Raw genomic sequence first — 12580 nt, 5'->3', positions numbered from 1 at the left:
AGGAAGAGGATGAGAATACTAGAGCAACGCGAAAAGTATTTAAAAATGCCTATCCAACACAACAGCAACTCATCTTCCTCCAGAAAACCAGGTACTAAAATTATACAACATATAAATTTTGTTTCAGGTTCAAGCTTAATAGAGCATGATATCTCAACCAATCATTGTGAACAGAAGAAGAATATTTTAGCTATTATGAAGTTGTGGTATATGAGATTTATGCCTTTGTGTTTTATACTTATATCTTGAGGATAAACCAGCATATATTTTATAATTTGTATTGTTTTACTTCACAACCAGTAGCAGAAACATGTTCTAACAAGTCAAGGAAGGTTCAAAACAATTCTAGCTGTCAAAAGATGGCCAACAGAAATATCGAAACACATACCAGTTCGCATGATGGGGCAGGACAACACCTTCCGGGATGGTTTATTGAAACAACTGGTAATCACCATTGTAAGGATTTCAGTTAGTAAAATCAATTCGCAATGTTATTAAATTATATGAGAATCATTTCAGGCACAATGGACACATTACTAAGTAACACACCACACCAAAGCCTACATCCAGATAAGGAAAACATGCCCTATACAATAGATTCTCATGCTATGAATCAGAAGGATAGCAAAGTCAAATGGTCAACAAATTGCAGAACAGCTCTCGCAGATTTACCCTTCAATACTGCTAACTTGCCACAGGATATAGGTACTTAGGTATTCCTAATTCGACCTAGACAAGTTGGTTGAATTTAAGCAAAGTTGAACCTATGTAAACAAACTATTCTTTTCTTTCTATCAGAGACAAAAAAGAATGCTAGAAGAGTCAGAGCATTGAAACTAGCTGAGAGTAGGCACTATAACACCACTCAATTTCAACAAGGTTAAATTTAATTAAAAGTGTAAATTTTAATTAAATGTGGAAGCTGATTAAACTTGACATTGCACAAATTTGCTAATCTCTATTGCTCATATCATTATATTTTGAACGTATACGCTGTGAAGGTATGCGAGGAACAACTACCCTTTATGAGAGTCCAACAACCCATGGATCTCCAGGTATTAAATCTATTATTTGTAAATGTATATCTGAAGTTGAAACAGCTTTTTGTTTCCTTATAACTATAGTGGAAGGCACACATGGTTGCAAAAAAACAGAATCCAAATAATCTATAATTAAGAACTATGTTAGCGTACTCAGTTCATAATATTTCAAATAATGAATATAAAAAGACTACTTAAGAACATGTAATAATGAGATGTATTGTATCGGTTAAGTATAATATAAATTCCAGAAATATTGAAGAAATTATGGATAATCTATAAATTTTAATTAGAAGAATAATCGATACCTTATAATTAGGCCAACCAGATGTTTCAAAGGAACATACATTGTGTCGTTAGTCTTGAGAATGACATGAATTTATAGATAAAAATATATACTAGGAAAATGTATTTATTAATTTAGTAATCAAAGAAAATAATTTGTCTTTTTCTATCTTAATCAACTAATATATTATTTCATCCAGCAATATATGTATGACGAAAGTATATGAAGTCCACGTAATTGAAATTAAGAATGTTGACTCAACACCTTCTCCAATTTCTGGGACTCATAATTTAATAAACTAACTAAATCATTATGAAAATCATGCACTACATGGCTATAAAAAATATAAATTTCATAAAACTTTAAAACTCTTTGTAGTGCAATATCATGATTAATCAATTATTTTAAATAAGAAAACTTTCTCTAACAAGAAAATCAATTAAATTTTCTCAATGCTATTTACTTGAAATAATTATAGTCAAATCACCGTAAAAAGCAGTAGTAAGTAATTATACATTAAATTTTGTGTTTGCAGATAATTCACCTCATAGATGATCCTCATATCATTAATTTTCACATAGTGTAATTCTTAATAAAACATTTTTTTTGGGGGGTCATCCCATCAACTTTTTGTTCAATCACATGTCTTAGTAATGAGGTTTAATCCAGAGGTTTACACTGAATCATTTACAACCTTTGTCACAATATCAAGAGAGTAATAAGGATAGTTTTGGGACACACAATGAAAAAAAAAAACAAAATGAATCAAAGCCAAGAACATACTTATCAATATCTTTTAAGCCATTAGTTGAGTCATTTTTAAATGAGCTACCACATATAACTGGACAAAAAATGATGTTTTTAGACTTGATATGAACTTCATATTGGACAAAAGAAACCGTGGCTATTTAATGCTATAATATTGATAATTCTTTTACAGTAGTTTGCATAATAGAAACTAAAAAAACAAAAAGATACAATTATAAAAAATTTGGAGCACATTAATGAGCTAAACTGTGCTTATATCAGGTCCAATAATTTTATACAAGAAACAGAATCAGTCAAAATGTTAATAGAATTATACAAAATTTCGTTTACCATGCTTATATTCATCAATTTTCTCAGGTGGCAGTATCTCCCTCAATTTTTCCCAATTACTCAGTGACTCATTTACTACGATAAATCAAGCCAGTACGTCACACATGATAACACCGAATTATTTAAATGGTGCCAACACTCAACTGGACTCATCCGCTCAAAGTCAACTTAATATAGGTAATTTTACCTCATTTTTGACATTATTACTTTGTGTGTGAACTACTTCACTTTAAGAGTTGAGGACTCCTTATAAGAATTTCTTTGTTTACTCAACTCATATGCCAAAGAACCACATGTGCAGCTAAGTTGCCCAAATTTGCTGTAGCAAAGCAATGTAATAAGAACACACGTTCTGAAGGTGATTATTTAGTATTATGTCAACATAAAATCCTAACTTAAATCAATTGTTCATGAATCTATTATGTTTGAGGTCACTCACAATGCTGGTGCAACTCGTGGGATCCATTTGTAGGGGTGATTAACAGGAAGTCAAGGAATAAAAAAGCTAATCATGCAAAAGAACATACGGGTACTATGTAGTTAATGTTATTTATTACTTTAAAGGCCCATTTCTTAATAATTTTATCAATTAGATCAAATAAAAGTGTGGTTCTAATATCATTTGCAGAATATTGGCACATGGGTGATCTACGCTATCAATGTGAATATTGTCATGCGTTGTTTTGGTATGACGAAAGAATCCGAAAACATTACAATACGAGTGATCCCAAATATACACTTTGTTGTAGAGGTGGGCAAGTAGAGATTCCACACTTACAGGATGCTCCTAAAGTGTTGTATGATTTGTTGTACAATGATGATGCCAAAAGCAAGCACTTTCGTGACAACATAAGGACTTATAATAGTATGTTTCAATTCACATCGATGGGGGCAAAGGTTGACCGTAATATCAATTCCAAAAGGGGACCACCGACATTTATTCTATGTGGTGAGAATTATCACTTGATGGGTAGTTTGATACCCAAAGTAGGGAGTCCTGCTAAATTTGCACAACTGTATGTATTTGATACCCAAAATGAGGTGCAAAATCGTATCGCTGTTATCAGGTAAGTAATCAAACCAAACTATCTACAACTATAATATATTAGAAAACCTATTGCTTATTATAAGACGTACTCGATATTTGTAACTCATTCTGTTCTATATTTTAATTTAATATATAGGGGGGAAGAGAACAATAAAATTCACGAAGATATTGTCAGAGACTTGAAGAAAATGCTTGATGAGCATAATGTTTTGGTCAAAGCATTTCGCATGGTTAGGGAATCAATTAGTGTTGAGCCTAGATCAATGGTGAAATTGAGGCTATTGGGTAAGAGAGGCAAGGATGGTAGAAGGTATAATTTACCATCAACCAACGAGGTGGCAGCTTTGATTGTGGGTGATTTTGATATAAACAGAACTGATAGGGACATCGTGGTAGAGACACAAAGTCATAAATTGCAACGGATTACTCAACTTAATCCTGCATATTTAGGCTTACAATATCCGTTATTGTTTCCCTATGGAGAGGATGGATACAAAGAAGAGATACCCCTCAATAAGAGTAATGCTAATAAAGGAAAAGGAAGACAAGAGGTATCCATGAAGGAATTCTTTGCTTTCCGAATACAAGAGAGATTGGCTGATGGATCCCCATTACTATATTCAAGAAGATTGTTCCAACAGTTTCTGGTTGATGGTTACTCCATGATTGAGTCAGCAAGGTTAAATTATATACGTCTTGATCAAGAGAAGTTCAGATGTGAGATGTACAAGGGAATTAAAGAAGCTGTTTTAAGTGGAGAAACTAGACCGTCATCCTGTGGTAAAAGAATTATTTTACCCTCATCATTTACTGGAGGACCAAGGTATATGATCCAAAACTACCAAGATGCTATGGCTATATGTAAAGTGGTTGGTTATCCCGATCTGTTCATTACATTCACATGCAATCCTAAGTGGCCTGAGCTGGAAGACTTCCTAAAAAACAGAGAACTAAATGCAGAAGACCGTCCAGACATGATTTGCAGGGCTTTCAAAGTGAAATTGGATCATTTAATAAAAGATATCAAAACAAACAAGATATTCGGTAGAGTTTGTGCAGGTTATCAATTCTAACTCATCTTCTATATTCTCAAGCTATTAATATAAGAAAATATTTATAGAACATCCTATTTAACAATGTTTCAGGACTTTCATGACAAAAGATTGCATGAAGCATCAAAGAGAATATTTTGTCTTAGAGTTTAGATTATTAGTTCACAATTGTTGTCATTAATAAATTTATTGTTTTCCAAAATTATAAAGTCCATTTTTAGCTATCTCAAACATAAATAAAAATATAATGGTGGAAAAGGATGTTAAATAATTTTCAAACACACTTCTTAAATTACAAGTTAATGCGGTTACTGTGGGAGACATTTCTATGAATTCAATAAGGTAGAAAATTTATCTGCGCCATTTGAAATATGATTTCTTTTTAGGGTTATTTGTAGATTACTAACGACAAATTATGTATTTTTTCAGTTGTTTATACCATTGAATTTCAAAAACGTGGACTCCCACATGCCCACATACTCATTTTCCTTCATCGGGATGATAAGTATCCAACTGCGGATGACATAGACAAAATTATTTCAGCTGAGATACCGGACAAGTACCAAGATCAAGAATATTACGAAGCTGTTGAAAAACACATGATGCATGGTCCATGTGGTACACTTAGGAAAGAGTCTCCATGCATGGAGAATGGCAAATGCATACGCCACTTTCCTAAAAGATTTGTTGACACCACAACAATCGATGATGATGGGTATCCAATATATAGACGAAGAGATGATGACAAAACAATAAATAAGTCCGGTGTTGATCTTGACAACCGATATGTCGTACCACACAATAGATCATTATTATTGAAATATGGAGCACATATTAATGTGGAGTGGTGTAATCAGTCAAGGTCAATTAAGTACTTATTTAAGTATGTGAACAAAGGAAATGACCGTGTTACAGCTTCTTTTTATAGGAGTGCTACTGAAGATCCTGAAGATGACAAAATTGATGAAGTTAGCATGTATTATGATTGTAGATACATATCTCCATGTGAAGCAGCTTGGAGAATTTTTGGATACAATCTCCATTATAGAGATCCCTCTGTTGTAAGGCTGGGGTTCCACTTGGAGAATGAGCAAACCATTATTTTCAAAGACCATGAAAACATAGACGATGTTGCTAGAGAAGCCTCCATTAAAGAATCTATGTTTTTGGGATGGTTTGATGCAAATAAACAATATTCTGCAGCAAGATCCCTAACCTATGCTGAATTTCCTACAAAGTTTGTTTGGAAGGCTAAAGAAAGGGAATGGTGTCCACGTAAATCTCATTCGGTTATTGGCAGGATTTTCTTTGTACCACCTGGATCTGGGGAAGTATACTATCTAAGGCTACTACTTAACTTTGCCAAAGGACCTACATGCTATGAAGATATCAGGACTGTTGATGGAATTTTGTACCCAACCTTTAGAGATGCATGCTATGCAAGAGGTCTTCTAGATGATGATAGAGAATATATCGATGCAATAGAGGAAGCAAGTCATTGGGGTTCAGGAATATTTTTGCGCAAACTCTTTGCGACATTGTTGTTTTCAAATTCAATGGAGAGGCCTGAACATGTATGGGAAAACACATGGAGTTTGTTATCCGATGACATACTTCATCGTCAAAGAACCCTCCTCGACAACCCTGGTAAGCACCATGTTTAAGTTATGTATATAGTTTTGGGATACAATTATTAATATTAAAAAATTGAGTTTATATTTATTTAATACAATCTCTAAAGAATTAAATTAGACATGGTTTTTACATAGAAATTTCAAATGTCGTGTACACATGTGCATAAAGTTACTTTGGAATAACAACATGATATAATCGGAGCATATCTTAATAAATTATTTTTATTCTACACGGATTATAAGAACACTTTATTATAATGAATGGTTTGGTTTTTGTTTCTTTGTACAGATTTGCACCTAACAGATGAAGAGTTAAAGGAATTAACTCTAATAGATGTTGAGAACATAATGAATATCTATAACAGGAGCCTCAAGGATTTCCCAACAATGCCGTTCCCAAACATGGACGCATGTTCATTGCAGTTGATGGCAAGTGGGACTAATCGGCTGATATGTGATGAGCTTCGATATGATAGGCGAAGATTAGCAGAAGAACATGCTACTTACTTACAACAATTGACAGATGAGCAGAAAGTGGTGTACAAAGAAATCATGTTGGCTGTTCATAGTAGGAAAGGGGGAGTATTCTTCCTTTATGGATATGGTGGAACAGGAAAAACATTTGTTTGGAAGACCTTGGCTTCCGCATTGAGATCTAAAGGCGAAATTGTACTAACTGTTGCCTCAAGCGGAATAGCATCTCTTCTATTACCAGGTGGGCGGACAGCACACTCACGCTTTGCAATTCCACTTAACTTAGATGAGTACTCAACATGCAACATAAAGCAAGGTAGTCATCTAGCTGAACTATTAATTAAAAGCAAACTCATCATTTGGGATGAAGCACCAATGGTAAACAAGCACTGTATTGAAGCTCTTGATAGGACTATGCGAGATATCTTACGATTCAAGAATTCTAACAGCCTCAACGAGCCATTTGGAGGGAAGACAATTGTATTCGGAGGTGACTTTCGTCAAATACTACCTGTGATACCGAAAGGTACTAGACAGGAAATTGTCAATGCAACGATAAATTCATCGTATATATGGAACAGCTGCAAGATTTTATCTCTAACAAAAAATATGCGTCTACAAACAAACGGGAGCCATACAACATGTCAGGAGTTAAAGCAGTTTGCAGATTGGATATTGGCTATTGGGGATGGAAGATATGGTACATCTAATGATGGAGTTGATAGTGTAAAAATCCCGGATGACATCCTAATTAATGATTGGGATGATCCTATTGTAGCTATTTGTAAAGCTACTTACCCGGAAATGTTTAGAGGAACAAATGTTGAATATAGAGCAGAGGATCGAGCCATACTAGCACCGACCTTGCAAATTGTGGATGAGATAAACCAATATATGATGAGCTTGAACCCAGCTGAAACTATAACATATTATAGCTCTGACAAAGCTTGTGCAACAGAAGCCAACAATGACTTGCTAGCATCTATACATACTCCTGAATTTCTAAACACAATCAAGTGTTCTGGAGTACCAAATCATGAGTTAACTGTGAAGGTTGGGACACCTATAATGCTATTGCGGAACATTGATCATTCTGCCGGGCTGTGTAATGGAACACGCTTAGTAATCACTAAACTTGGAAAACATATCATTGAAGCAAGGAGCATAGCAGGGAGAAATTCTGGCCAAAAGGTGTTTATCCCAAGAATGACCTTAAGTCCTTCGGATCACAGAATACCATTCAGGTTCCAACGAAGACAATTTCCCGTTATGGTATCCTATGCCATGACTATCAATAAAAGCCAAGGGCAATCACTTTCGAAAGTTGGTTTGATTTTAAAAAAGCCAGTTTTTACCCACGGTCAGTTATATGTTGCCCTCTCAAGAGTTACACACAAGAAGGGGCTAAAGGTTTTGTTATGTCATGAGGAAGGTGATAACAAAGAGACAGACAATGTGGTTTTCAAGGAAGTATTCAGAAATGTTGCCTGAAAAAATATGATCACCAGTTTTAGATGGAGTATGCATTACCAGACTCCACTATCCACTATAACCTTATCTCATTAATTGGGCAATAGTAGCTCTAACCAATTATGTTTTTCCACCAAATGTCAAAACAGTTTCATCAATATTCAATCTATCTGTATTCCATAGCCATAGTACTATTTATAGATACTCACCTGATTAAATTCTGATGCAGGTTTCGAGCTAAGTACTCCAACGTTCTTGGTAGCATGATATTCCACATGACTTAATGACAGCTGCGGCCTACAATTAACCATTGCAGCTTAAGGATTCTATGGATGGAATTTAGTCTTTAATGTAGGCACCAATCTTATCGTTTTTTCCAATAATAGATGTGTTGTACCTTAGTTCGTATGGAGTTTTATCACATTTTCATGCTATTATGTCAGTTCTCTTTTTGTTGTTTTATTTGCTGCATAACCAACATGCACCCAACCCCTAAACCATTCAAAAACTTAAATAGTCTTTGTTTAACCTCCTATTAGAGCCGCCCGCACACCCACCTACTTATCTAATATTAATGTCAAGATTTATTCGTCAAAACTGTCATCACAACAAATACAAGTTTTCCAACAACAAAGTATGTCATATCTATCAGTGTCTGTCAATCATATTAACTTAATTTTGCAAGACTTCAAAATCATAAATACTTTACCGTTTCTGGGTATACACTTCCGTTGCAACATGTGCCATTCGAGACTACATCCCAGCAGCTTTTACACGAATAAATCATCATTTTAGAAGATTCTCCAAGCTGTAAATATTTATTGACAAAATGAAACAATTGTAAATTAGACTCAGAATGGTTAAATTACCCAATAATTGCTAACAATAACATCGAGACCAAATAAATCGTTTAAGTAGCAATACTGATTCCTTTCTCTAGCACAATATCAACTATTCTCTTAATTTATTTTCAACATGACCACTCAAAAGAACTATTATTAAAAGGGAATAACTTGATCTTGAGTTACCATTCTATTGCGTAAATGTTATTGCCTCATTTCACAAAAAAAAAATTGAAAGATGTTTTTAACACCAGTATAATTCTCCATACTTAATCATTCTCACATCTTTCCTAAAAAAATTTATAAACATTAATTATTTGCTATAACTTCGCATATTCCTAATATGTCTCTAAGCAGCATACAATCCATTGGATTGCTAAATGGTTCAACTAATCCATTCATTTTACCAAAACATCAAGCCATAGATTACTATTTGCCGTCTTCCAAAATTTGGGTTAGAAGGAATGATAAAACTAATCCCCTTCAGAGTTCATAGGTCATCATTTCACAATACAAAAGAATTCTAATACAACCTCATCTGATTTAGTGGTCAAATCTATTTAAGAACATCCGTTAGACACAAATTAGTTTGGCAAAATAACCTTTTGTAATAAAAACTGCCTCAATCCGCTTAGCGACACCACATCACCTCCAAAGACATTGATAAGTGGCATAATGGCATAACGGCATAACATGGTGGGCTACTGCGAAACACATTGACATTGTTATGCTATGCAATAATCAAATGGAAAGAACAACATTGTAAATATGTAGTGTTAATATTCAATGGTTGTTGGTTCTCACAAAGCAGGGGGCCTCCATTTTGAAGCCTAAGATTTCAACTCTCCATTTAAAAAAATGTACATCAACAAATTCTTACAACAACAACAACTACTTGCACTTAAGGGATTAATAATTCATTCACAAGATAAATATTCAAGTTGCAAAAAGCTTGACTTTGTTATTTATATTTTAAACACATTATATAACACCAACAGAAGCTAGAATAGATAACTAAAATAGCTGAAATATCAAATAAAGTAAATAGTCTTCAGATTTCTTTTTATTCTTTGATAGATAACATTCCAGCGAATTGAGTCTTCAATTTTAGGTTACCTTCTGAGTTGAATTTTTAATTAGAAAAAAAAATGTGACATGATTATTTTTTTCCCGAAAAAATAACTTCAAATAACCGAGAGAGATTGAATGAGGGCAAATACAACACCTACAACCACTATTATAAAATCCAAATTTTTTGGATTGGTCCATATTTTCCAAGTTATAAACACGGCTAAAGAACAAATCAACAATGAATCATGTAACTCACAACCAAGTGTAGGGTGATGCCAATTAAAGAGAGTAAATGAAATGAACAGTCCGACTATTACACGATGCAAGGATGTATGTCATCACCGATCAAGAGAGAAAAAGAGTATGAGATTCCATATACAAGTAGACGAGAAGGAAGTGGATCTACCTTTACAAAATCAGCACAATTCTTATCGTCACCCAGAAAAGTTGTATCTTCAAGCAGTGAACTAGGTTGATTTGGTCACATCTCCAAACTCCAACCCTCCCGGTTCTGTTTAGTATTCATGGATAAAGACAAACCTTTAGTCATTTTATTGAAATTGGTGAAGTAAATTTTCTATAAAAAATACTCCATCATTACAATTGATCAAAAGCTATCATTCAAATTGGATGCAGTCTTTGTTAACTTGACTACATAAATTCCTTGATTAATCATACAAAAAATGATTTTTCTATCTATATTTTCGAAAACTAAACTAAATTTTTTTGGTAGAGTCGGAGTTTTCATCTTGCTTATTACATAAAATAACCAGCAAAAAACTCATCTTTCATGCATATATCATCTGTACCTACGGTCGACACAGATTTTTAAAAGTTCCTGCCATACCAGTCAATAAAAAATCCTGATTCTCACCCTTTGATGAGCTCCAACAACGAACAAAAAGAATGAAATCCAATAGAAGTTCAAAAAATGTAGAGACCACTATGCTAACTTTTGCAGGGGACGGTTAGGGTGCTCCAGGGTCTTCGTGAATGGTGAAGAAAGGTTAATTGGCTCTGATATGACACAAATTTCTTTTCATTTTATTGTGATCTACCGGTTTAACCGGTTATTTTGGTTGTTACATGTGTAGTAGATAGAAAATAAATTCACTTTACATGATATTATCAGAACTGTCTACCTGAAGCTAAACTTGATTTTCGTCCTATAAATATTCTCAACTAACAAAAGGATATATTTGATGAATGTGGAGTTAGTTCTAAATATCATAGAATTTAATTTGGGTCAATAAAACCCATCTCTTATTGGTTGAATAAGTAGATATCAATCAATGTGCACAACTTTTTAAGAGAAAGCATAAAATCAGTCAATGTGCACTGTTTTCTCAGAAAAAGCATAAAATCGTGCACAACTTTTTATTCTAAATGTTTAAATTTTTAACATAAAATACTAAAATGTGTCAACACTTACTCATAAAAAGACACATTTTTTTATAGAATTTCATAAATAATTAACATGTCTTCTCTGCCAACAGTAACCCCATAACTAATGTAGAATTAGATTGCATTAGTTAAATATTAAAAACAATATACCAAATTTACAGAGAAGAAAACTCAAATAAGTTTATTATTTTGTAACTGAATATGTTACGACAAAATCTTCTTAAACCAACATTAAAGGATTTTTTCTATTGGTAAGTCATATTAAAGACATTGTCAATATAACATATATTAACTTTCAATAAAAATTTATTAAAAAAATTTCCTTAGGACTGAGCCTTTATTTGGTAAAACTTTTTGAGGAGGTGCTTAAAGGTACAAACACCTCATTTTATTTGTTTTTGGTAAATTAAAGAGTCAAAGTACTTGTACGTACTTGCAGTTGCAGCTTCTAAAAGTTAGGGTATTTCCGAAAGAATCTGAGAGGGAGCTTTTTAAAACTGACTTCTGCTTACCAAATCTTATTTATTTTCTTGCACATATTTCCTGGACATATTTCTGGCCATGATATTGCCATTGGAATCCTCATGTATTTCTAACTTCTCATCCTAACCTTCACCAACTCTAACACAATCTTTATTTATTTTTTATTTTTCAACCTAATCTTCATAAATACATCTTTATCACAAATACTTATATAAAACTTTAATGTTCAAAAATAAAGAGTTTATTTGTTATGTTTATGTTTATTATAAATTTTTTATTTTAAAATATTATATCAAATTTTAAAGAATTTAAAGCAACAAATTATTTTTCGTTATAAATATGTATCTTCTAAATTTTTAAAAGTTGTTTTACAAAACACAATTGTGGTACTTATACTTATTAAAAGTCATTTTTAATTTGATTTTACCAAACGCAAGTGCTGCAACTTTTAAAAAACTGTCTTTTAAAATACAGCTTTCATAAGTCGCATTGGAAAAGTAAAAATTTTACCAAACAAAGCCTAAGCAATTATATAAAACAGTCGTTGTTGGAAAAATATTAATTTTTAACAAGCATATAATAATATAAGTTTCGATCTTATTTCTTATTATTATATATGGGTTTAATTATTCTGTTGGTTCTTATAGTTTTGTACGATTTTTAATTAGGCCCCTATCC

General features: G+C 33.0%; 1 protein-coding gene across 1 annotated transcript; it reads left to right on the top strand.

Moving 5' to 3' along the window:
* The first annotated feature begins 524 nt into the window (after positions 1–524).
* Positions 525–8123, top strand: LOC112800486 (uncharacterized). The gene is made up of 7 exons (XM_072237967.1): positions 525–705; positions 799–879; positions 1002–1055; positions 3053–3491; positions 3609–4531; positions 4954–6171; positions 6448–8123. The coding sequence occupies exons 1-7, from the start codon at positions 525–527 to the stop codon at positions 8121–8123; spliced, it is 4572 nt and encodes a 1523-aa protein (XP_072094068.1).
* The last annotated feature ends 4457 nt before the right edge of the window (positions 8124–12580 follow it).

Source organism: Arachis hypogaea, chromosome 5, assembly GCF_003086295.3.
Source record: "Arachis hypogaea cultivar Tifrunner chromosome 5, arahy.Tifrunner.gnm2.J5K5, whole genome shotgun sequence".
NCBI classification, from domain to species: domain Eukaryota; kingdom Viridiplantae; phylum Streptophyta; class Magnoliopsida; order Fabales; family Fabaceae; genus Arachis; species Arachis hypogaea.
This window is presented reverse-complemented; position numbering and strand designations above follow the sequence as displayed.

Bases quoted from the DNA above. Each gene is read 5' to 3' on its own strand.
- LOC112800486 (XM_072237967.1), top strand. From the start codon at position 525: ATGGACACATTACTAAGTAACACACCACACCAAAGCCTACATCCAGAT. The intron at 4,532-4,953 runs GTTATCAATTCT...GTATTTTTTCAG, and splicing joins ATTCGGTAGAGTTTGTGCAG to TTGTTTATACCATTGAATTT. The intron at 6,172-6,447 runs GTAAGCACCATG...TTCTTTGTACAG, and splicing joins AACCCTCCTCGACAACCCTG to ATTTGCACCTAACAGATGAA.